The sequence below is a fragment of the Bufo gargarizans genome, chromosome 4 (assembly GCF_014858855.1).
Source record: "Bufo gargarizans isolate SCDJY-AF-19 chromosome 4, ASM1485885v1, whole genome shotgun sequence".
Classification (NCBI taxonomy): domain Eukaryota; kingdom Metazoa; phylum Chordata; class Amphibia; order Anura; family Bufonidae; genus Bufo; species Bufo gargarizans.
This window is the reverse complement of record NC_058083.1, coordinates 264,287,511-264,314,907: the sequence shown is the minus strand read 5'-3', so window position 1 is coordinate 264,314,907 and position 27,397 is coordinate 264,287,511. Positions and strand designations below refer to the sequence as shown.

General features: G+C 40.1%; 1 protein-coding gene across 2 annotated transcripts in view; it reads right to left on the bottom strand.

The window, feature by feature from the left end:
* Positions 1 to 27,397, bottom strand: part of LOC122934573 (dynein axonemal heavy chain 5-like) — a 266,469-nt gene that overhangs the window by 95,694 nt on the left and 143,378 nt on the right. For both annotated transcript variants that reach the window (XM_044290144.1, XM_044290145.1), the window contains 14 exons: positions 23,516 to 23,643; positions 21,265 to 21,333; positions 19,761 to 19,859; positions 19,210 to 19,347; positions 12,511 to 12,728; positions 11,866 to 12,041; positions 10,812 to 10,960; positions 5,009 to 5,201; positions 3,035 to 3,258; positions 2,617 to 2,703; positions 2,381 to 2,488; positions 2,206 to 2,292; positions 1,245 to 1,309; positions 487 to 693 (listed from right to left, as the gene is read on the bottom strand). In XM_044290144.1, the coding sequence (XP_044146079.1) occupies positions 487 to 693; positions 1,245 to 1,309; positions 2,206 to 2,292; positions 2,381 to 2,488; positions 2,617 to 2,703; positions 3,035 to 3,258; positions 5,009 to 5,201; positions 10,812 to 10,960; positions 11,866 to 12,041; positions 12,511 to 12,728; positions 19,210 to 19,347; positions 19,761 to 19,859; positions 21,265 to 21,333; positions 23,516 to 23,643 (1,948 nt within the window). The remainder of the gene's footprint in view (positions 1 to 486; positions 694 to 1,244; positions 1,310 to 2,205; positions 2,293 to 2,380; positions 2,489 to 2,616; positions 2,704 to 3,034; positions 3,259 to 5,008; positions 5,202 to 10,811; positions 10,961 to 11,865; positions 12,042 to 12,510; positions 12,729 to 19,209; positions 19,348 to 19,760; positions 19,860 to 21,264; positions 21,334 to 23,515; positions 23,644 to 27,397) is intronic.

Here is a 27,397-nt window from a genome sequence, read left to right as displayed (position 1 = left end):
ATTTAAAAGTTAAAAGTAAGTGGTCGCTGAGAATCAACATCACAATCATTGCAGACTGGGCCTGGAAAAGAGTCCCGGCCACCTGAGAAGAGTCCTGGTTATTCATGATCTCCTGCTCTCCTGCCCACCTACTGATGATTGACAGGCTTCTACCTAGTTTCCTCCCTTTCTCTCTAGGAGAGAACTTCCAATGATCAACAGATGGGTGAGAGAGCAGGAGATTAGGAATAACCATGACTCCTCAGGTAGGTTTGACTCTTGTCAAGGCCTGGGCTGCATTGATTATGATGCTGGTTCTCGGCAACCACTTACTATTAGCTCATGAGTGACACATCGCTGACATCAGCATTTCTGTCACTATTTTATGCTGCCCTCAGTGAGGTCAGCATAAAGTTGATGACAGGTTCCCTTTAATTAGATGTTGGACATATATTGCAAATTAATATCACTGGTATACATCTTGTGGGAGGCATAAGCTAAACTTACACTGATGTATAAACCTTGAGTAGATCACTGAACTTCTTCCTTTCCGCACATTCAATGAGAGATCCTACTGACCAGATAAGGCAGAAGATGAAAAGCCTCTCAATATGCAGCTGTCCGCCAATACTCTGAGCCTTATCATTCAGCATGATTGCCAGTAAGCTTGTAACAGAATGGAACAAGCCAACTTCTGTTACTGGAACGATCAGCCTTAGGGAAAAAATATATAAACATTCATAAATACAGTATATTAGTCAATTCTACAGGGCTATGGTTAACGTAAAATGTTTGGAGTCTAGTACAAGCTCCATTTTTTTCATTAATCTAAATAGTAGTCTAAGATATTTTACAACAGGGCATAGTAACTTAACATATTTAACTGTTCAATGTTAAGAGTATAATAGTAAAGTGTATGCACACCTTGGCCAAGGAAAAATATATTTGTAGATACAAGTTGCATTATGCTGTTGGAGGATGATTTTTCTACGTTTTTAATTTTCAAAGCCTGCCTTCTTTAAAATGCCTGTTCATATAGCTGCAAGTTTAGTGCTCAGTGGGCATCTCCTGTGAAGCATGTACTTTCTCCCCTCAAATCTCTCTCTGTGCTCTAGACTGTGTGCCTGTGTCTCCCTCCTACCCATCTGTTCAGCTGCCCATGTGCGGAATCATGACCACATATACTTTAGTTTGAGACTCACACTTTACTCCTATCAGACTATATGTATGAACTGCTTAAAAAAAAAGAAAGTCTATTGCTTTACTTGGTATCATGAAGCATAAGATTGAAGATGGGGTCCAAAGTCCGGTAGAAAGCTTTTGAAAGAACCTAATGAAAAAAAAGGAAAGCGTTTTCAAATACATACACAATAACGTAAAAATATTCATTATAAAATAAATAAATAATAAAAAAGCAGCTACCTAAATGTGAACTTGTGAAGAAAAACTGTTCACACAGGGTGCCAAGGGTTCTGTTGTTGGAGCCCTACTTTAATGTACACAGTATTAACCCCTTAGTGACCAGCCTGTTTTGGGTCTTAGTGACCAAGCAATTTTTTTTCAATTTATGTTTCTTTTTTATGGTGTTCACAGTGCAGGATAAATTACATGATCGTTGTAGTGTGGGTCATTACGGATGCTGCAATACCATATGTGGAGTGGGGTTATTTTTTAAATTTTTTCCATTGAAAGGTATTTTTTGCAATGGAAAAAGGTGCATTTCCAATTTGGAGATTTTCTTTATTTAGCAAAGATTTATTTACCTCTTATTTTTACTATTTTATTAGTCCCACAGGGAAACTTTAACAGGCAATATTCTGATCAAATCTATAATACACTGTGCTGTTTATGCAGTACAGTGTATTATGCTGTCAGTGGAATACTGACAGACCTCTGACAGGCCTTCATTAGGCCCATGGCTGCCATACAAAGACATTGACAGCCCCAATCTCTTTTGTAGCAGTGCGGATGCCTGAGATGCTACAGTTGCTATTAATCATAGCATTGGGGGATTAATCAGCCCAGATTGGGCCAGGTGGTTACAAGCAGGAACCCGGCTGTCATGGGAGAGCTAAGCTCCTCTTTGCTGCTGCGCAGAAGACCTGTGCAGCACTTAGACTAGGCTACAGCCTAGCCTAACGCCACTTAGTGACTGCTGTAAAAAGTTATATTGGTGCTAAGGGGTTAATAAATCTGCCCCCAATTTGCTTTTTGCATTAAACTTACAGCATTTTCTTGTTGGTTTCTTCCATCTAGCCAAATTTTGGACAGAGGTCTCCAACCAACAGCTTCGTTTTCAATATACAATATCACCTTAAATAAAATACATAATAAAATATTAAGGATTTACTTCAAATTCAAGAAAGGCAAATAAATTGTAAAAATAAATGTCAATATTCACTGCTTTTGTCAGGGTTGCAGGTGAAGCTTTTTGTAAACCAGTTGTTTCAAAAATCAATTTCAGATTTTCTGGAAGTTCCAAGTAATCCCCATTAATGAGCTGTAAAACCTATTGAAATAATGTGACAAACAAGACTGGCTTAGGCCTTGATCAGAGTTTTTATTGTGCTGCAGTATTTGTGCAACTTGAAGATAAAGAGAAAGGAAGGAAGGTAGAAAGGAAGGGAAGGAACTCACTGTCTCTGGTCCAAGTACACTGTTAAAGTTGTCAGCCCAGCTGCCATTCAGAGCTCCATCAAACCAGAGCCATGTATTACAGTGATTCTAAAAGTATAAACACATAGACATACATATATTAAAAAGGTGAATTTATACATCATTCCAGAAGTAGGCTAGAGTATGAGGCACCAACTTTCTACCAGAAAACTGTTACACTGCACAGTAAATTCTCCATATATACATTTATCTTCATATTAGGGAATGAGTATATGAATATATATAAAAAAAACTAGGACCCAATGAAATATCATGACCTCTAATTAAGACTCCATGCAGATGGCCTAGCTCTATGTCGGCTCACAGTACTACATATTATGGAGCCATAGACACCACCAGAGCTGCCTTTTGAGGTCTCTTGAATTTCCTCCTAAATTACCCGAACTGCCTTCTTCCACGAATAGCTGATAACTCCATCCTGCCACATATTTGATGCATTCAGACCACCAAACATCAAAGTCCTGTTGTCGACACTTAGAGGATGAATTTTCACAATTTTATGTGATGCTTCTCCACTTGAAACTTGTATATGATTAAGAGCCTGAATTAATATGCTAATGCATGAACTTTTTCCAGAAGCCGGTGGGCCTGCTACAATTACACCTGCAATGTATAAAATAAATATATAAAAAATAGTACATATGAAAGTAATTTATATGAATTACATACACATAAATGAGTAAATCATATCATAATCTAATGTCATTTAAATCTGTATAGGTCTGCATTAGGAAACATTGTCTTTTAGTGGTGGCGTTATATAATTTCCAGTGTCGGCATACTGCAGCTCAGCTCCCATTTACTTGAATGGGAGCTGAGCTGCAGTACCCAGGCATGGCAACTACACAGTATACAGGGCTTTCTGCTTCCAGCTCCAGACACTGTATGTCCACCCACCCCTCCTACATCACATTTAAGCCATAACTCTGCCCCCCTTTCCCTGCTCCCAGAATGAGGGCAGGCTTGGGCACTAGCAAGAGTGACGTCCCTCTGGGCACCTTACTAGCTCATTTGCATACCAAATAAACTGGATTTTCAGAAGATAGAAAACATGGGATTTAGGGGTCATTATTTCAGAAGACTTAAAGGTAGGCAGACAATGTCATAGAGCAGCAGGAAATGCTAGCAGAATGCTTGGGTGTATAGGGAGAGGAATTACCAGTAGAAAGAAGAAGGTGCTCATGCCGCTCTACAGAGCACTAGTGAGACCTCATTTGGAGTATTGTGCTCAGTACTAGAGACCATAACTCCACAAGGATATTGATACTTTGGAGAGAGTTCAGAGAAGAGCTACTAAACTACTACATGGATTGCAGGATAAAACTTACCAGGAAAGATTAAAAGGACCTTAACATGTATAGCTTGGAAGAAAGACGAGACAGAGGGGATATGATAGAAACTTTTAAATACATAAAGGGAATCAACTCGGTAAAAGAGGAGAGAATATTTAAAAGAAGAAAAACTGCTACAAGAGGACATAGTTTTAAATTAGAGGGGCAAAGGTTTAAACGTAATATCAGGAAGTATTACTTTACTGAGAGAGTAGTGGATGCATGGAATAGCCTTCCTGCAGAAGTGGTAGCTGCAAATACAGTGAAGGAGTTTACGCATGCATGGGATAGGCATAAGGCCATCCTTCATATAAGATAGGGCCAGGGGCTATCCATAGTACTTAGTATATTGGGCAGACTAGATGGGCCAAATGGTTCTTATCTGCCGACACATTCTATGTTTTTATGTTTCTATCTACTGCTGAAACAAAGACACATCTGGAAATAGGAAAAATTGTAGCAGCACAACGAAAAAATAGGGGTAAATACCGTTCCTTACTGTGGTGGTGCCCGCCGTGTCAGAAGCCAGTCTCAGACTTCCCCAACTTCAGATGCATTTGTAAAAAAAAACGCGGCACACTCCAGTCTTGATTCTTTCAAAAATGTATTCACCAACACTTTGCGACGTTTCGACCTGTGTGGTCTTTCTCAAGACTTGAGAAAGACCACACAGGTCGAAACGTCGCAAAGTGTTGGTGAATACATTTTTGAAAGAATCAAGACTGGAGTGTGCTGCGGTTTCTTTTACAAATGCAACCTGTTGGAAATAAGGTACTAAGTGCTATTAGGCTATGGCTTTACTTCAATAGTGATTATTCTGTTGAGAGATTTCCTTTAAGGGACATCACCCCTATAAACTGGGCAAGAAAAGGATTAATTTGTCCAGTGGATTGACCGAACAGTTTTTTTTTTATTTCTGATCGGGTAATGCAAAATTATCTTTAAAAATCATAATAATCTTTCTTTAATATTCTTTTAACCACACACTTTAAAAGTTCCAGTAGGTGTTTTTGGACACTTACCGGAATTTACTAGAGATAAATTAAACAGTTGTTTGACTTTACTGAGCCACGGAGAATGAGGAAACAATTTATTTTCTTCGGATTTCAATAAAATGGCTCTTTCGATTTCCTTCTGGAGGATCTGTCTGGTCTCTGATGGGTCATACATTCCCGTAAACACATCTCCAACAATTTGTTTAAACACCAAATAACTCTGTAAAGTATATGGACAATTTTATGTTTCACTTTTGTTCCAAAAACTGAACAAAACTGAACAAAAAGTACTTACACAGTCATACAGTTGAAAACTAAAAATGCCATTGGTTTCATAATAAAAACTTTTAGTAGCCACAGTCTACTGTAGCTAGCGCCAACTACCAATAGGATATGTCTGGTATTACAGCATATCCTCATTCAAGTCAATGGGGCTGCGCTGAGATACCAGACGGAGCCTATGAACAAGTGTGGTGCTGTAACGGACAAAGATTTATTGTGACATTAACCAGCACAAAGTTTTGGAACTCTTTAAATATAAATATTTTAAATGTTTCATAACAAATATTTTACTTTATAAGAATTAAAACAAAGTGAACGTATCTGTGGGAACTAATACAATACTAGTTGCCATTTTTTATAATATAAGTTTTAAAAAAACACAATAGAGTACATTTAGCAAAACTGGTGTAAAGTAGAACTGGCTAGTAGCTCAAAGCAACCAATCAAATTCCACCTTTCATTTTTGAGAGCTACGTTGGAAAATGAAAGGTGGAATCTGATTAGTTGCTATGAACCAGTCTTGACAAATCTCCAGCAATACCTTTACTTTCTTGACAGCTGGTTTTCAGTTTCAGTCTTAAAGAGGAGCTGTCACCTCTCTTGACGTGCCTATTATGGCAAGTACTTGCATTTCCCAAGTAATAACAATTCTAGAGCATCTATTATTTCTTACTATGTTGTGCTGTACCTTTGCTATCCCTGTCATGAATAAATCACCAGCAGCTTGCAATGAAGGTCCAGATGGTTGTCACCACTTAGGTTGTGTGCCCTGAACATTCTGACAATGCCCAATCAGTGCACACCCCCAACTGGTAACACCCATCTGGACCTTCATTGCAGACTACTAGCAATTCATTCATAACTTCTAGAAGGAATAATAAAGGAATGGCACATCACAGAGTCATAAGAATAGATTATCTAGAATTGCTGTTACAAGAGGGCTAAAACAGACATGACAGAGAGCCTACAGGTCCTCTTTAACCTGCTCAGGACCGCCGTACGCAGGATTGCGTCCTGCCGGCAGCCCTGCTCTTCTGGGTGGACGCATATACGCGTCCTCCCGCGAGAGCCGAGATTTCCTGTGAACGCGCGCACACAGGCGCGCGCGCTCACAGGAACGGAAGGTAAGCGAGTGGATCTCCAGCCTGCCAGCGGCGATCGCTCGCTGGCAGGCTGGAGATGTGATTTTTTTTTAACCCCTAACAGGTATATTAGACGCTGTTTTGATAACAGCGTCTAATATACCTGCTACCTGGTCCTTTGGTGGTCTCTTTTGTTTGGATCGACCACCAGAGGACTCAGGCAGCTCACTAAAGTAGCACCAAACACCACTACACTACACCCCCCCTGTCACTTATTAACCCTTTATGAACCACTGATCACCCCATATAGACTCCCTGATCACCCCCCTGTCATTGATCACCCCCCTGTCATTGATCAACCCCCTGTAAGGCTCCATTCAGACGTCCGTATGATTTTTACGGATCCACGGATACATGGATCGGATCCGCAAAACGCATACGGACGTCTGAATGGAGCCTTACAGGGGGGTGATCAATGACAAGGGCGTGATCACCCATATAGACTTCCTGATCACTTCCCTGTCATTGATCACCCCCCTGTAAGGCTCCATTCAGACGTCCGCATGATTTTTACGGATCCATGGATACATGGATCGGATCCGCAAAACACATGCGGACGTCTGAATGGAGCCTTACAGGGGGGTGATCAATGACAGAGAGGTGATAACCCATATACACTCCCTGATCACCCCCTGTCATTGATCACCCCCTGTAAGGCTCCATTCAGACGTCCGCATGATTTTTACGGATCCATGGATACATGGATCGGATCCGCAAAACACATGCGGACGTCTGAATGGAGCCTTACAGGGGGGTGATCAATGACAGAGGGGTGATCACCCATATACACTCCCTGATCACCCCCTGTCATTGATCACCCCACTGTAAGGCTCCGTTCAGACGTCCGTATGATTTTTACGGATACATGGATCGGATCCGCAAAACACATGTGGACGTCTGAATGGAGCCTTACAGGGGGGTGATCAATGACAGAGGGGTGATCACCCATATACACTCCCTGATCACCCCCTGTCATTGATCACCCCCTGTCATTGATCACCCCCCTGTCATTGATCACCCCCCTGTAAGGCTCCATTCAGACGTCCGCATGTGTTTTGCGGATCCGATCCATGTATCCATGGATCCGTAAAAATCATACGGACGTCTGAATGGAGCCTTACAGGGGGGTGATCAATAACAGAGGGGTGATCACCCATATACACTCCCTGATCACCCCCTGTCATTGATCACCCCCCTGTAAGGCTCCATTCAGACGTCCGCATGTGTTTTGCGGATCCGATCCATGTATCCGTAAAAATCATACGGACGTCTGAATGGAGCCTTACAGGGGGGTGATTAATGACAGGGGGTGATCAGGGAGTGTATATGGGTGATCACCCCTCTGTCATTGATCACCCCCCTGTCATTGATCACCCCCCTGTAAGGCTCCATTCAGACGTCCGCATGTGTTTTGCGGATCCGATCCATGTATCCATGGATCCGTAAAAATCATACGGACGTCTGAATGGAGCCTTACAGGGGGGTGATCAATGACAGGGGGTGATCAGGGAGTCTATATGGGTGATCACCCCCCTGACATTGATCACCCCCCTGTCATTGATCACCCCCCCTGTAAGGCTCCATTCAGACATTTTTTTGGCCCAAGTTAGCGGAAATATATATATTTTTTTTGTTTGTTTTTTCTTACAAAGTCTCATATTCCACTAACTTGTGTCAAAAAATAAAATCTCACATGAACTCACCATACCCCTCACGGAATCCAAATGCGTAAAATTTTTAGACATTTATATTCCAGACTTCTTCTCACGCTTTAGGGCCCCTAAAAAGCCAGGGCAGTATAAATACCCCACATGTGACCCCATTTTGGAAAGAAGACACCCCAAGGTATTCGCTGAGGGGCATATTGAGTCCATGAAATATTGAAATTTTTGTCCTAAGTTAGCGGAAAGTGAGACTTTGTGAGAAAAAAACTAAAAAAAAATCAATTTCCGCTAACTTATGCAAAAAAAAAAAAAATTCGATGAACTCGCCATGCCCCTCATTGAATACCTTGGGGTGTCTTCTTTCTAAAATGGGGTCACATGTGGGGTATTTATACTGCCCTGGCATGAGAAGAAGTCTGGGATCCAAATGTCAAAAAATGCCCTCCTAAAAGGAATATGTGCCCCTTTGCGCATCTAGGCTGCAAAAAAGTGTCACACATGTGGTATCGCCGTACTCAGGAGAAGTTGGGGAATGTGTTTTGGGGTGTCATTTTACATATACCCATGCTGGGTGAGAGAAATATCTTGGTCAAATGCCAACTTTGTATAAAAAAATGGGAAAAGTTGTCTTTTGCCAAGATATTTCTCTCACCCAGCATGGGTATATGTAAAATGACACCCCAAAACACATTCCCAAACTTCTCCTGAGTACGGCGATACCAGATGTGTGACACTTTTTTGCAGCTAAGGTGGGCAAAGGGGCACATATTCCAAAGTGCACCTTTCGGATTTCGCAGGCCATTTTTTACACATTTTGATTGCAAGGTACTTCTCACACATTTGGGCCCCTAAATTGCCAGGGCAGTACAATTATGCCACAAGTGACCCCATTTTGGAAAGAAGACACCCCAAGGTATTCTGTGAGGGGCATGGCGAGTTCCTAGAATTTTTTATTTTTAGTCGCAAGTTAGTGGAATATGAGACTTTGTAAGGAAAAAAAATAAAAAATCATTATTTTCCGCTAACTTGTGACAAAAAATAAAAAATTCTAGGAACTCGCCGTGCCCCTCACGGAATACCTTGGGGTGTCTTCTTTCCAAAATGGGGTCACTTGTGGGGTAGTTATACTGCCCTGGCAATTTAGGGGCCCAAATGTGTGAGAAGTACTTTGCAATCAAAATGTGTAAAAAATGGCCTGCGAAATCCGAAAGGTGCACTTTGGAATATGTGCCCCTTTGCCCACCTTGGCTGCAAAAAAGTGTCACACATCTGGTATCACCGTACTCAGGAGAAGTTGGGGAATGTGTTTTGGAGTGTCATTTTACATATACCCATGCTGGGTGAGAGAAATATCTTGGTCAAATGACAACTTTGTATAAAAAAATTGGAAAAGTTGTCTTTTGCCAAGATATTTCTCTCACCCAGCATGGTTATATGTAAAATGACACCCCAAAACACATTCCCCAACTTCTTCTGAGTACGGCGATACCAGATGTGTGACACTTTTTTGCAGCCAAGGTGGGCAAAGGGGCACATATTCCAAAGTGCATCTTTCGGATTTCGCAGGCCATTTTTTACACATTTTGATTGCAAAGTACTTCTCACACATTTGGGCCCCTAGAATGCCAGGGCAGTATAACTACCCCACAAGTGACCCCATTTTGGAAAGAAGACACCCCAAGGTATTCCGTGAGGGGCATGGCGAGTTCCTAGAATTTTTTATTTTTTGTCGCAAGTTAGTGGAATATGAGACTTTGTAAGAAAAAAAATAAAATGAAAAAAAATCATCATTTTCCGCTAACTTGTGCAAAAAATAAAAAGTTCTATGAACTCACTATGCCCATCAGCGAATACCTTAGGGTGTCTACTTTCCGAAATGGGGTCATTTGTGGGGTTTTTCTACTGTTTGGGGATTGTAGAACCTCAGGAAACATGACAGGTGCTCAGAAAGTCAGAGCTGCTTCAAAAAGCGGAAATTCACATTTTTGTACCATAGTTTGTAAACGCTATAACTTTTACCCAAACCATTATTTTTTTGCCCAAACATTTTTTTTTAATCAAAGACATGTAGAACAATAAATTTAGCGAAAAATGTATATATGGATGTCGTTTTTTTTGCAAAATTTTACAGCTGAAAGTGAAAAATGTCATTTTTTTGCAAAAAAAACGTTAAATTTCGATTAATAACAAAAAAGGTAAAAATGTCAGCAGCAATGAAATACCACCAAATGAAAGCTCTATTAGTGAGAAGAAAAGGAGGTAAAATTCATTTGGGTGGTAGGTTGCATGACCGAGCGATAAACGGTGAAAGTAGTGTAGTGCAGAAGTGTAAAAAGTGGCCTGGTCATGAAGGGGGTTTCAGCTAGCAGGGTTGAAGTGGTTAAAAGGATTGTCCCATTACAAACAGTAATCCCTTATCCCCAGTAATAAGTGTCTGATAGGCGGGGGTCCAAGCATTGGAGCTCCAGCCGAACACGAGAGCAAGGTCCTGACTTCCCCCACTTCAAATGAGCAACAGTCATTCTTGTGAGCTATCAGTCCATTCAACTCCAGAGAATTGTTAGAGAAAACCAAGCATTTGTACTCGGCTATCTCCGGCAGTCCCATAGAGTTGACTGGACTGGCACACTGTATGACCACCACTTCATTCAAATGGGGAACTTAGTTCCTCCATTCTCATGATCGGTGCGGTCCTAGCAGTTGGACCCATGCTGATCAGACACTAATTGTCTTGCTACTTACATCACCAGTCATTCTTGGGCCAATGATGTCCTGCAGTGAATCAGCTATCAATGCATGGCTTTCCTTTGCAGCGGTAAGAACAGGGTTAGTTGAGATTACTTTCTTATTTCGCTCTGCACTGTTACCAGTTTTTAAACTGGGCACAGGACCTGAATTGGATAAAAACAAGAATATACAATTTATAAAGAATATGATTAAGACCTCATGCACACGACCGCATCTGTTTTGCAGTCTGCAAAGCACTGATCTGAAAAATATAGTTGCGGTGCACGCATTGCTGCATTCCTGATAAAAATGCTTTCAAACTAATGTGTAAATGAGATGCTAAGTGCAACAAGGGTGGGGCTGAGCCCGTAGTTGCGCCATAAACAAGGTGTTGTACTGCAAAGCGCAAGGGTGACATGACAGTTCTGGGCAAGAGGAGAATTCAGACGCCTGGCCCTGTCAATAAACCATACGCGGGATTGGCTGAACATTGGTTGAGCTAGGATGCAGTGAGAGGCTCAAGACTGGCACCTTGGTGCGCTTAACATCTTAATTACATATTCTTCAAAAGCATTGGGGGTAAAAAGAAAAGAATGTTTTTATTATACTCTAGAAGCCCTATTAGGCATTAATTTTGGTTAAAACATGAATTTCCTGCTGACAGGTATTTTTTGGAAAAAAATATTGATGACCTATCCTCAGATTTGGTGGGGGTCTGACTCCCGTCACTTCCACCAATCAGCTCCTTGAACAGGCCACGGTGCACCAGTGAGCGCTGTGGACTCCTCACAGAACACCAAGCACAGTGCTGGACTTGTTATTGCAGCCCAGGCCAATTTACTTGAATGGGCCTGAGTTGCACATGGGCCATGTGGCCAAATACACGAGGTCACTTTCCTAGGAATAGGTTGCAACACTCACTGGAGTGCCGCAGTGTCTTCAAACCACTGATCAGGGGGGGCCTAAGGGGTTGGACAGAAAACCCTTTAATAACTGATAGGCCTATTTTAATCTTTATGTCTCCTGTGAATATTATATGGGATAAGGTAGAATTCATCAGGAAACATACTTGCTGCAAATGCTGTAAACTGTTGATATGACATAACACTGCTAGATCGGGAGAATCTTCCTCCATCGCTCTCCATACGACCATTAATCATATTTTCCATCTCTCTGCGTTGAACAGCCCAGTTTATAACTTCTAGCATAGCCCGTAAACTGAAATGACAGTGAGATTCCTCTGGGCTATAAAAAAAAGAAAATCATTAAATTAGAATAGTTAAAAATGTACAGTCATACACAACATGATAAGCTCCAACTATTGTACAGCAAAAAAGCCCTATATGTGGAACAAGGTGTGGCGGCATTTTGTCTCCCTCCCCCTATAATATACTTCATGTCACAACTATTTTTCTAGATTGTTATTCTCTTGGCATCAAAAAGACAAACTAAAATTGTATGATAAAAAAATAAAAATGCAGGATCAGCAGTTTTACAGACCATGAAGTAGTCTCTACCACTGCTTAAAAAAAGCTTGTTTGCAATATTGTCCCATTCCCTCGTAGCCAGCATCTGACCACTATAAATCATGGTAGAAATGCCCATACAGTGTCCCCACGTGAACCACTCCTCAAGTATTTAACAGAATAAGTCTTAATAATAAAAGATGTCTATAAAAATGTAACAGAATATGTGTAAAATTCAGAAGACTAACAGTTGTTCCTTAAGCAGTTCTGAAGTGAGCTGTAGTCTTGTGGCCAGGGCTTTTGGGCCTTTGAAGCCAAGGCTGGTAAGTTTGGCCTTGAGGATTATTGTGTGATCAGGAAGAACCAAAGAAACTGCTCTAAAGACAGCCAGTATATCCTTCGGGAGACTGTGGAATCCAGATTTGGAGACAGTGAGAAATACGCTGCAACGGGATTGTACTTCAATCTGTTAAAACACATAAGAGACATGTATTTTATATATTTATTCTTCATTTAGTCTATAGCATGGTAAAAATATGTCATAAACATCAAAAAACCCTTTAAGAGCTTATATATATATATATATATATATATATATACAGGGAGTGCAGAATTATTAGGCAAGTTGTATTTTTGAGGATTAATTTTATTATTGAACAACAACCATGTTCTCTGAACCAAAAAAACTCATTAATATCAAAGCTGAATATTTTTGGAAGTAGTTTTTAGTTTGTTTTTAGTTTTAGCTATTTTAGGGGGATATCTGTGTGTGCAGGTGACTATTACTGTGCATAATTATTAGGCAACTTAACAAAAAACAAATATATACCCATTTCAATTATTTATTTTTACCAGTGAAACCAATATAACATCTCAACATTCACAAATATACATTTCTGACATTCAAAAACAAAACAAAAACAAATCAGTGACCAATATAGCCACCTTTCTTTGCAAGGACACTCAAAAGCCTGCCATCCATGGATTCTGTCAGTGTTTTGATCTGTTCACCATCAACATTGCGTGCAGCAGCAACCACAGCCTCCCAGACACTGTTCAGAGAGGTGTACTGTTTTCCCTCCTTGTAAATCTCACATTTGATGATGGACCACAGGTTCTCAATGGGGTTCAGATCAGGTCAACAAGGAGGCCATGTCATTAGATTGTCTTCTTTTATACCCTTTCTTGCCAGCCTTTTCTTGAAGGATGCAGACTTCTTCCTGTACCACTGCTTGAAGAAGGTGTCTTCCAGAAACTGGCAGTAGGACTGGGAGTTGAGCTTGACTCCATCCTGAACCCGAAAAGGCCCCACAAGCTCATCTTTGATGATACCAGCCCAAACCAGTACTCCACCTCCACCTTGCTGGCGTCTGAGTCGGACTGGAGCTCTCTGCCCTTTACCAATCCAGCCACGGGCCCATCCATCTGGCCCATCAAGACTCACTCTCATTTCATCAGTCCATAAAACCTTAGAAAAATCAGTCTTGAGATATTTCTTGGCCCAGTCTTGATGTTTCAGCCTGTGTGTCTTGTTCAGTGGTGGTCGTCTTTCAGCCTTTCTTACCTTGGCCATGTCTCTGAGTATTGCACACCTTGTGCTTTTGGGCACTCCAGTGATGTTGCAGCTCTGAAATATGGCCAAACTGGTGGCAAGTGGCATCTTGGCAGCTGCACGCTTGACTTTTCTCAGTTCATGGGCAGTTATTTTGCGCCTTGGTTTTTCCACACGCTTCTTGCGACCCTGTTGACTATTTTGAATGAAACGCTTGATTGTTCGATGATCACGCTTCAGAAGCTTTGCAATTTTAAGAGTGCTGCATCCCTCTGCAAGATATCTCACTATTTTTGACTTTTCTGAGCCTGTCAAGTCCTTCTTTTGACCCATTTTGCCAAAGGAAAGGAAGTTGCCTAATAATTATGCACACCTGATATAGGGTGTTGATGTCATTAGACCACACCCCTTCTCATTACAGAGATGCACATCGCCTAATATGCTTAATTGGTAGTAGGCTTTCGAGCCTATACAGCTTGGAGTAAGACAACATGCATAAAGAGGATGATGTGGTCAAAATACTCATTTGCCTAATAATTCTGCACTCCCTGTATAGACATAGGCGTATTTCTGGATAATAAATGACCCCCTATCTGTGACTTTTCCCCACCTATGCCTGGTTTAAAAAAGTGGGCATGGCGTTGGCACGGAAGGAGACGGACCGGCAGGCTTGTCTCATTCATTATTTTCTACGTCTGTTTTATGCCTCGTCTGACAAGAGGTGTGGCTTCACAGGAAAGGTGGTGTGGCCTAAGTGCGCCAAAAATACTCCATAAATTTGATGCATTTTTCAAGTAAAATTGTGTCAACTTATCGGTGGCTGAAACTTAGACTAGTCCGTTTTTTTGGCATATGGACACATTTTTGGGAAAACTGACATTTTTTTTGGGCACATGCAAAATTCTAGCATAAATCTGGCACAAGATTTATGATACTTACGATAATGTGAAAATGTCTATGCACCAGAATAGTAAATTTGTCTAATATTAAGACTGTGATTCGTATCTCTATTATTAATAAATCTGCCCCAATATTGTCATATTATCAATCATTATCAATCAGCGTAGCCTAAAATATGCATACTATGTAACGTCATCTCTACAAAGGGGAGCCTATACACACACACAAATAAAGCCACCCTAGATTTCTTCAATATCAGTCTTAAGCTTCTATGATTTTCAATCATTTTCAGAAGAAAAGTGCAAGTCAAAATTTTTTGGTATATGCCCAACATGTGTATTACATGCAGGTTTTCCAGCTAAGTAAATATTTTCAAAATCTCATGTACATGGTGTGGAATGTGACCTGCAGTGTGGATGTTAAAATCTGCAGCATGTCAACTGTTTGGGTACATTTCACCTCATGCAATGCAAAGGGTGAGATCTGGGACAAATCCATGTTAAAATCCGCAAATAATGAGTTAAATTTGGTGCAAACTTGCTGCAGAAGTGCAGCAAAATCTACACTGCTATGTGCATGTACCCTTAATAACTTTTTAGAAGAATTACTTGAGGCTAACCAGTACACAATTACCACTAGATGGCGCTAATATTTCACATTACACTGACCAACACAACCACGGTGACATGTCAGGATGAGATTACGTAAGTGTTTCACTTTCAGTAAGATAAATATTTGAAACATTATTTTCCACTCTTCCCATTAAACATTGCTTAATAACAGCTCATGCATGGGAACAGTGTCTTATAAACCCACTGTATAACTTATCCTCTGTTCACATCACGATTTTGGCCTGCATTTACAGATGTGATGTATACATTGTATAATATATATATATATATATATATATATTGTATATAAATATATATAGAGTGCCTTGAAAAAGTATTCATACCCCTTGAACTTTTTCAAATTTTTTCACGTTACAAACTTATCTCTGAGTGCTTTTATTGAGTGTAAAAAGTGATTTTATATATATTATATATGTAAATCAGCCTGGTAAGGAGCCCAAGGGGCTGTACTAACCATTCTGGAGCCCAGACATGCCCCCCTGTGAAGGAGCCCAGCACCGCCTGTATCCAGGAATCTCCTCCTTGCTCACAAAGTCAGATCGCCGTAATCTCGCAGTGCGCGAGCTCGCGCATGCGCAGTTCCTTCCCTGAGGCTGATGCCAGCACAGGGAAGGAACACTATGCCGGCACTGCGGATCGCAAGATTACGGCAATCTAACTGTGAGCAAGGAGGAGATTCCCGGATACAGGCGGTGCTGGGCTCCTTCACAGGGGGGCTTGGCTGGGCTCCAGAACAGTTAGTACAGCCCCTTGGGCTCCTTACCAGGCTGATTTACATATATAATATATATAAAATAATTTTTTACACTCAATAAAAGCACTCAGAGATATGGGACAGGTATATTGCGGACATGCTAGCGGCGATCTAGCCGTGCATGTCCGTATCTCTATAGGGTAAAAAAAAGGTGATAGAATCCCTTTAAATGTATTTTACTGGGATTTTATGTGATAGACCACAGGTTGGACTTGATGGACTTTTTCAACCTTAACAACTATGTAACCAACACAAAGAAGCAAGTGTGTGTAAAGTGAAAAGAAAATGCTAAATGGATTTCAAAATTGTTAATAAATAAAAATATTAAAAGTGTGCTGTGCATTTGTACTCAGCCCCCTGTATTCTGATACCCCTAAAAAAATCCAGTATAACCAAAGGCCTTCAGAAGTCACCGAATTAGTAAACCAAGTCCACCTGTGTGTAATTTATTCTCTGTATAACTAAAGCTGTTCTGCGAAAGCCTCAGAGGTTTGTTAGTGAACATTAGTGATACAACAGTGTCACGCTCTAGTGTGGGAGGAAAACCCCACACCAAACATAGGACGGAAAGGGGAAAGGAAATAAGGCCTGAAAACTGGGGAAGGAAGATGGACAACTCTTAGTGAAAACCCTGTTCAAAGCCCTGACTGACTACCAGTATGAACAGACCCCAGAAGTAGATGAGTTCATACACAGGAATACCTAGAGTCCTATCTAACCCTAAAGGACCCTGGTACTAATGACAGGAATGAGACAACCTGTTCCTCCAAAAGGAAGGATGAACGGGAGTATCCCTGAGGCCTAATACAAAACAACAAAGAAATGCAACAAACAGAAAAGCTAAAATACAAAGGGAAAGGTAACACTTAACTTCCAAGAAGCTATGGCAGCACCAAGAATTCAGCCGAGATCCAAACACCAGCTATTCACAGGTCCGACTGAAGCTATAAACCACACAGCATTGTGGGAGAAACAACTATAAATAGGGAAAGTTAAATGACCACAATAGCAACACCTGTAGGTTAAGGGTGTGGCCAGTACCAGAAACAACACAGACACCTATTGATCCACAAGGTAAACATGTCAAATCAAACCACCTGTTGCCAGTCTCAAAGATCCCCTGCCACTCACTGTCGCGGGGACGTCTGTATGTCTCGGTATGTCCATGACAAACAGCATCATGAAAACCAAGTAACACATCAGACAGGTCAGGGATAAAGTTGTGGAAAAGTTTAAAGCAGGGTTAGGTTATAAAAAAATATTCCAAGCTCTGAACATCTCGCAGAGCACTGTTCAATCAACTTCGAAAATGGAAGTTTAGGTGGACATGGCTATCCACCTAAACTGAGAGCCCAGGTAAGGAGAGCACTAATTAGAAAAGCAAGCAAGAGGCCCATGGTCACTCTGGAGGAGCTGCTGAGATCCACAGCTCAAGTGAAAGAATCTGTTCACAGGACAACTATTAGCTGTGTACTCCATAAAGCTGGCCTTTGTGGAACAGTGGCAAGAAGAATTTTTGAAAGCAAGCTATAATAAGTCCCATTTACAGTTTGCCACAAGGCATGTAAGGGATACAGCAAACGTGGAAGAAGGTGCTCTGGTCAGAAGAAACCAAAGTTGAACTTTTTGGACTACATACAAAATGCTAAACACACTGTGCCTAACGTGAATCATGGTGGTGGCAGAATCATGCTGTAGTGATGCTTTTCTTCAAAAGAGACAGGGAAGCTGGTCAGAGTTGATGGGAAGATGGATGGAGCTAACTAAATACAGGGTAATCCTGTAGGAAAACCGGGTAGAGGCTTCAAAAGACTTAAGACTGCCAGCAGGACAACAGCCCTAAACATACAGTCAGAGCTAGAATAGAATGGTTTAGATCAAAGCATATTCATGTGTTAGAATGGCCCAAAGTCCAGGCCTAAATCTCATTGAGAATCTGTGGCAAGACAGTCTCCATCCACTCTGACTGAGCTTGAGCTATTTTGCAAAAAAGAATGGGCAAACATTTCAGCCTCTAGATGTGCAAAGCTGGTAGAGACATACCCCAAAAGACTTGCAGTTGGAATTGCAGCCAAAGGTGGTCCTATAAAGTATTGACTGTATACAAATGGATGTCACACTTTCCAGATTTTTATTTATTTGAAAACCAAGTATCATTTTCTTTACACTTCACACATACTTGCTACTTTGGGTTGGTCTATCACATAAAATCTCAATAAAATACATTCAAGCTTGTGGGTGTAATGTGCAAACATTTAGAAACATTTAACAGGTATTAATACTTTTTTAAGGGACTATATATATATATATATATATATATACATACTGTATATATACACACACGTTTACTGTATACCATAGATTGCAATAAAACTGCACTTTTTATTTGCACCATAAAGACATATACCGGCCAGGTATATTTGCCTCCATCTGGCCAATGTAACCATATGAATATTTAATGTGTACATTGAGAGCTTTACCAGTGTACATGCTAAATGTACATAACAAAGGGGATGTGAGTCAGGCTTATTATGATCCACCTGAACAAAGCTATAAAATAATTATCATAATTTTAGAGAAAAGATGGCCCGTCATAAGGTAAGCCTGTAAAGTTAGCAGTACAAACAAGATTGTGTAAAGCTGCCATACACATTAGACAGAAATTGGTTGATGTCTGAACAGCAGTTGAACAAACAATCATTTCACAGACACGGTCATACACATTTAGTCTATATCGGCTGTTACAGTTGCTCACACTGGCCATACATATGTTCAATGACACCGGGCAACAGACAAAAGATTTTTCTGGGAATGTTCTTTCAAAGAAAGATCTTTTATCCACGAACACTGTTTCTTTGAACAAAAGATCTTTCTTCCGACTTTCGGACGAAAATATTAAACGTGGCTTTTCAGACAATAATGGCCTGTCATCAGTTGGCTACAATGATAGCTCGTTGTCACATTTCACCAGACGAATGTTCGTTTAGGTTGAAATCGGCCATTTTGATCAAGTTTAGCCTAATGGTCACCTTTAGGCTGCGAAAAGATTAGGTAGGGAGTTTATCTCCAAAGAAACAGTGATAACATGATAATGCAAACACTTCCACACCTGGGATCCATCTTCTATGACGATTTTGGGTAGTTTTGCTTGTATTGAATCATAAAGAGATCTTGTACTGTGCATAAACACAGAGACTGCATTCTCAGGGAGGAGATGAAAATCGTCAAAGCAGCTCCAGCATCCATCCTACATAACAAATGGAGACATGATTTTATACTCATTTCATTGCTTGGATAGTATCAGTAATGCTCTTAAACACCATTCTTCTCAATACATGTCAAAGCGAAAAACTGTCAGAGTAACCTTTTATGTGTATTTTAGTGAAATGCATTGCACTGTCCCAAATACACAGAAATTTCACATGATGAGTATGTCATATAAATTATCAGTTGTAATTCTCTTGAGCGTTGTGTTTTTGGGGCTGCTCCTACTCACTGCCGTTAAGAAGGTCTGTTAGGCACCGGATCTACTGCAGAACAGCTGATCAGCAGGGGTGCTGGGAGTTGGACCCCTGACAAACAGATATTGATGGCCTATCCTGAGGATAGACCATCAGTATTAAAATCACTGAAAACGTATTGGTGATAGGGGTTACTTACAAGAGCTGTTCCATCTATTACTCTGCTCAGAGCTGCTATGTCTGTCACTGAAGAACACGTGAAGTTGTAAATAAAATTTCCTAGTAAATATGCCAGTCCCTGTGACACATAAAAGGGTGATATGTTTAAAATAAGAAAAAAGTGGATTAACATCATACAATAATAATAGAAGCAGTTACTTATATGATGGCTGGCAAAAAGGGGAGAGGGGGTCAATGTGGCTGCAGGAGCACACTATAATGTCTGACTTTTCACATGTACCCACTAAATTGTACAGTGCTGTGGAATGTGTTGGTGCTATATATGATTATTATTATTATTTCTCCCATGCAGTCATTCACAAATGGGTCTCATAGACCTGTAGATTGGTATTCTAAGTATAACATGGCTATGTATTTGCTATTTTCTTATACAGAGCACTCTACATACCTTATGGTATGTTTCTCATATACATCTGCGCTATTCAGTGGTGCCTCTATTTGAGATGTTTTAAAGTTTGTCAAAGATAATCCCACTCTTTGTATGTTTAGTGCATTTTCTAGCAAAAATGATCCAATGTGTGAAAGTCCCATACTGCATACAGAGAAGTACCTTGTGTGTTCTGACCTGAAAACATCCATCACTGTCAGAGATGCCAAGTGTTTTTAATTTAGCTGGACTGCAGAATATGGGAGAATGTGCAAGAATTTGTACTGAATCAACACATCCCAGGCACGGAATACTGCATAGGGAAAATAATTTTGTGCACCCTGCAAGTGCTCTGAGAAAAGATCAGGTAGATCTGCAATCCTTGTGTGGAGTCTTATAAAAGGGTTGAGTGAGATATAATATGGCAAACCAACAATGCAGAAATAATTATTTATTATCTATGGAAACATGTAATACATGCCGTTTAAAGGGAATGTGTCCTTTATATTTTTTTCTGCCAATTAAAACCAGATAGTGACACATACAGTATCCTTTCTTGTAATATGTTTTGCTTTACGATTGTAGATTTGTCATTCTATTTCCTGAACATACCTATAGGGGCTGCCATCTTGGCTGAGCTGTTCTTAGCAGCATTCAGAGATATGCTTTATAGCAGCCATCATACTGGCTTCTATGGGAGAGTTTTCTATGTGACCTGTGCAGAGACCCATATCGATAATAAAGTCTAATAGGTTTTGATTCAAAGAAATAGACCCTAGTAGCAAGTAAGTCCAAAGGCAGCTCCAAATGTTTTTTCTCCTGGATGTTTGGGGCCCACTATGGTATCAGAGCCTGGGCCCAACGGAGGATCCTCCGGTGGCATGGAAAATCAAATATAACACTGCCAAAAATTCTTTCAAACTATGTTTAGCGTAAAAACTTGATTTAAACAATAGGTCATTTTCTGATGAAACATTCCCTTTAGGGTCAGTAAATAAAGATACTGGAGTAATACAGCTGGTGTTGTAATGTTCTACCCAAAAATCTTAGATATGAAAATTTGCGGGTATCCATTTACAAATCTTGGTATACACACCTTTATTGTTTCAGTTTTGCCAACACCATGGTCTCCTTGAAGGATTACTCCATTACACTGCTGCAATATCTTTAAAAATAAAGAAGTAAAATAGTAAATTTACTAAGAATTCTATTATCAATTGGAGAATTCAGAATTAAAAAGAAAGGTAAAATCAAAAACATTTTGCCCATGGGTGTTCAGTAAACAAATATATATATATATATATACATACAAACCGGATTCCCAAAAAGTTGGGACACTATACAAATCGTGAATAAAAACTGAATGCAATGATGTGGAGGTGCCAACTTCTAATATTTTATTCAGAATAGAACATAAATCACGGAACAAAAGTTTAAACTGAGAAAATGTACAATTTTAAGGGAAAAATATGTTGAATCAGAATTTCATGGTGTCAACAAATCCCCAAAAAGTTGGGACAAGGCCATTTTCACCACTGTGTGGCATCTCCCCTTCTTCTTACAACACTTAACAGACGTCTGGGGACCGAGGAGACCAGTTTCTCAAGTTTAGAAATAGGAATGTCTAATACAGGCCTCTAACTGTTCAATCGTCTTGGGCCTTCTTTGTTGCACCTTCCTCTTTATGATGCGCCAAATGTTCTCTATAGGTGAAAGATCTGGACTGCAGACTGGCCATTTCAGTACCCGGATCCTTCTCCTACGCAGCCATGATGTTGTGATTAATACAGAATGTGGTCTGGCATTATCTTGTTGAAAAATGCAGGGTCTTCCCTGAAAGAGATGACGTCTGGATGGGAGCATATGTTGTTCTAGAACCTGAATATATTTTTCTGCATTGATGGTGCCTTTCCAGACATGCAAGCTGCCCATGCCACACGCACTCATGCAACCCCATACCATCAGAGATGCAGGCTTCCGAACTGAGCGTTGATAACAACTTGGGTTGTCCTTGTCCTCTTTGGTCCGGATGACATAGCGTCCCAGATTTCCAAAAATAACTTCAAATCGTGACTCGTCTGACCACAGAACAGTCTTCCATTTTGCCACACTCCATTTTAAATGATCCCTGGCCCAGTGAAAACGCCTGAGCTTGTGGATCTTGCTTAGAAATGGCTTCTTCTTTGCACTGTAGAGTTTCAGCTGGCAACGGCGGATGGCACGGTGGATTGTGTTCACTGACAATGGTTTCTGGAAGTATTCCTGAGCCCATTCTGTGATTTCCTTTACAGTAGCATTCCTGTTTGTGGTGCAGTGTCGTTTAAGGGCCCGGAGATCACGGGCATCCAGTATGGTTTTATGGCCTTGACCCTTACGCACAGAGATTGTTCCAGATTCTCGGAATCTTCGGATGATGTTATGCACAGTTGATGATGATAGATGCAAAGTCTTTGCAATTTTTCGCTGGGTAACACCTTTCTGATATTGCTCCACTATCTTTCTGCGCAACATTGTGGGAATTGGTGATCCTCTACCCATCTTGGCTTCTGAGAGACACTGCCACTCTGAGAAGCTCTTTTTATACCCAATCATGTTGCCAATTGACCTAATTAGTGTTAATTGGTCTTCCAGCTCTTCGTTATGCTCAAATTTACTTTTTTCAGCCTCTTATTGCTACTTGTCCCAACTTTTTGGGGATTTGTTGACACCGTGAAAATTTGAATCAACGTATTTTTCCTTTTAAATGATACATTTACTCGGATTAAACGTTTGATCTGTCATCTACGTTCTATTACAAATAAAATATTGACATTTGCCATCTCCACGTCATTGCATTCAGTTTTTATTCACAATTTGTTTAGTGTCCCAACTTTTTTGGAATCCGGTTTGTATATATATATATATATATATATATATATATACATATACACACACACACACAGAAACCATATATTCATGTATTAGCTTTCCTGCACGAGGAAGCGGACAATAGAAATCATTTATCAATGTCCTTGTATCAAGGCTCTTATGGCATGAGTCAACTTGGGGCAGATTTCCATTGCATTAATTTACATATCAATTAAAAGGAGAGAACAGAAAAGCACAGATATAGAAATATTTTAGTAGCATCATTGTAAAGGCATCTAGAAAACAAAAACCCAATCAGTGATGTGTATCTTAACACTGGCTTTAGACAGTTCATTTCAGAAATAAATAGAACGACATGAAAGCTTATTTTCTGATGATTGCACCCCACAGGATATAATGACAAGGCAAAGCAATTTACTGCATAATAAATTCATTGTAGCTTATATCAAAGACAACTTTTTGAAGGCATCAGAACTTACCTGAGATATTTTAAAAAAACATTTCTCAGTTACAGGATTCATAATTACAGGGATTTTGGCACCATAGAATTCACATCCATAAGTATATTTGGCATCCAATATACTTAGCTCATGTCTAGATGATCCGTCTGTAAGACAATACATATATTAAATGTTAATTAAAAGAAAAAAAATACATGCTTGGACTTTTAAAAATGTGTTTTTTGTAAGGCTGCATATCTTCTTTTGTCTCACAGGATGGATAAGACTTTTAATAGTTAATACATTTTTATTTTGTAGATCTTATACAAGGAAAGGGAAGAAAGAGTAGGAACAAAAGTGCATTTTTTTTAATTTGTATTCCTATGGTAGATTATTTAATTAATAACATTTCCCCTTAAAAAATTAATCCTCTTCCATAACTATGCTAAATATGTGGACATTGTATAAAGTATGATGTTATTAAAGCAGTAAGAACAACAACCCTCATTGTAGCTTTAGATTTATTTTAAATTATTCTAAATGTATTTAGTTATTTTGTTGGGGCTTAGGTTAGGAGTGAACACATGGCCTGTGTGTTCCCTGTATGTCTCCAAATGTAGATCACTAATATCAGTCCAATTACATATTTCCCTGGCAACTGCCAAAATTGTATTTATTTATTTTAGGTAACTGGAAAAAAAATATTTTTGGATCACTGTAGGCGCTGCCAGGATATGGATTAAAGGAACATCAGGAGCGATTCGGTAGATCCACGATAATCTTTATTCACAGGGTTGACAACGCGTTTCTTGGGATGGAGCGTCCTCTTCATCAGGACAGTAATGGTAAGACATGCACAGGGAAGCTTTAAAAAGGCACATTTTTGGCGGGCTGATTGATGAGTTGGGGAGGAGGGGAGGTACACAGGTGTGTTTTACATAATTAACTGAGTCTGCAGTTAGTATTGTAGGGTAGTTTGCTGATGGTGGACAATAATAAAGGTACATTAAGGATAAAAATGCTGATAAAATAAAATAAATATACAAGTAGTGATAAAGGTACAGTGCAGATAAAACGAATTAAAATCAAATAAACTAAAATTTGACAATACAATAGAAAGTAAATCGGATATGTACATGAATAAAGTACACACATCAATACCCGTGGATTGGCTAGTGGTATCGCATATCCACAGACTCTTGTGGCTCCTTACTTGGATATATGAATCCATTGATATGGATTACTTAGATATTCTATTAAATCCATATTAAACCGTATGTTGGATTGTAGTAATTGGGTAGTAGGTAAGGAATTAGGCAATATACATATATAAGCACACACACACACACATATATATGTATACATATACACATCATTCTTCTGTCACAGCTGAGGATGGGGAAAACCCTCAGCCGTGTGATGCCAGAAGATGTTATTGGCTGCTCGGCCAGGACGACAGAATTAGGGAGCAGGTCTCCTCCTATCGCGTCCCTAACCTGACCCTGACTCCTAACCATATGAGCCAACCCTGATGGTAGGAGGGCTCATACACCGGAACCTAATATTCCTACTCGCCCTCAGGATTGCCCTGGAACAAGGAGCAGGGTAAGACGACCTGTTCCTTTTGGACAAGGAGGAACAGGAGTCTCACTGGCCAAGCTGCAAGGAGATGGGGTACATAAACAGACGTATGGATATGGCAGGAGAACTACTCTTGTTCACACCTACCTGCCACAGCCTTGCTGACTGGATCCCGTGCTCACAAGCTGATGTCCAGACCAAACATAAATGGACACAGCAAACACACATACACACACACACAGGAACCCAGATCCATACCTGCATTAAACATGAAAGGAAAACAACATCAACTTAACATCACATATAAACATTTATGACCACAAGGGTGGCACTCACTGGCAGATGGTATAAGGGACCAGGAGGGTGCCTGCAGCTTACAAACAAGGCTGGAGTACCCCTCAGACTACTGATCTTAACTGAGGCTTTATAGCCCATGTAGCCACACCCACACACAAACACACCCAGTGCACACACACTAGGAAGGACGTTAACCCTGCCAACACAAGGCAAGGGAAGACGGCCACTTAAAAGGGAAGTACACACATAAACACACACTTCACCTGTTGCCGCGGGCAACGGCATGCGTGGCAACCATGTCCTGGGGATCAGCCAGAAGGTGGAGACACTGCCACCACATGCATACAACACCAAACGTAGTCATGGGCAACCAAGTGAAGGAAAATGTCACTACGCACACCATAGGCCGTGACACCTCCCCTTATTAGTTTTATAGTATTTATATTATAATTCTACTCCATATTGTTGGTTCCATAGTTTCTATATTATAATCTTATTCATTTCGTTAAGACCATGCGGGGTGAGTGTGTTTAGCTGGTAGATCCAATAGATCGCCCACTTCTGAAGAAGATCAAATCTGTTGTATGGGTTGGGCAGTATAAAATCTATCGGGGTGATCTTGATAGTATGTCTTTCTTTTTCCGGAGTATCGGCACAGTGCCTTGATAGGCTGTGTTTTGCGTAGAGTTTTTGTATGTTGTGTCGATGTTAATTCAGATGGTAATGTAGTTCCTGGGTTGTACGCCCTACATATTGGAGGCCGCATTCGCATTCAATCATATAGATTACGTATGAGGATTGACAAGGAGGTGATATCTGATGTCAAAGGAGGTTTTGTTGGTATTTGAGGAAAAGGTTGTCTTGTGTGTGATAGTGAAGCAGCAGGGACAGCGGGAAGTGTAGCATTCTTAACTCCCTAATTTTTGGGTGCCCTTGGAAGCATGTCCCTTCTGGTGGTATTTGGGTATTTTTTAAGGTGTGCGTCTTGTAGTAAAATGTGCTAATGTTTTTGTAGCTCTTGTAGAATGACGGAGTTTGATGTGCTGAATTGTGTGATAAAGTAGAAATCTTTCGGGGATTTTTGTTCTTTTTTGCTTGGTTCTAGGCATTCTGTTTGTGTTAATTGCAAGGTCATTTTATATGTGTCTTGTATGATATTGTTGGGGTATTGTTTTTCATTAAATCTTTTTTCTAATATCTTTGCTTGTGTGACAAAATCCTTATGATTGGTACAGTTTCGCCTGATCTGTTTATACTGGCTGTATGGTATATTTTTAAGCCATTTTTTGTGGTGGAAGCTGGTATTATAAATGTATCTATTAGTGTCGACAGTTTTTAAGAAGGTTTTTGTCATTAGGGTGTTTTCTTCATTAGTGATAATGATGTCTAAAAATTCTATAATTTCCTTTCTAAATTTTGGGGTAAAAGTGATACCCCAATCTGTGTGGTTTAGGCTATTGCAGAACTGTAGCGCCGACTCATCATCGTGTATTGGTTTGTGAAGGCTTGTTTAATTAGTGCGTTCAGTTTTTTTGTTAGCTCTGGGAAGGGGTCTCCCACAGTTTTCTCATAGTAGTGGGTATCGCATAGGGTGTTCTCGGCTTCTTGTTCATAGTCTTGGACGTTCTGTTTTACAATTCCACCCCCTTTGTGAGCTGGGCGTATGATTATGTTACTGTTCTATTTTAATATCTGTAAAGAATAAATCAAGGCAACTGGACGTACTGTAGATTTCTTGAAAACGTTTCACTCGTTCTTCCAACGAGCTTTTTTAATTCTGAGTGATTGTACAAAAATTCTGGGAATAAATATGTAACTGGGAATTTTTGTACAATCACTCAGAATTGAGAAAGCTCGTTGGAAGAACGAGTGAAACGTTTTCAAGAAATCTACAGTACGTCCAGTTGCCTTGATTTATTCTTTACAGATATATACCATGACCTGGATAAATGAGAACCTTCACAGACATGTTCTATTTTAAGTTATTGAGGGCTGCTCTCTCTTTTACATAAGTTTCCTTTGTACTCAAATGTATTTATATAG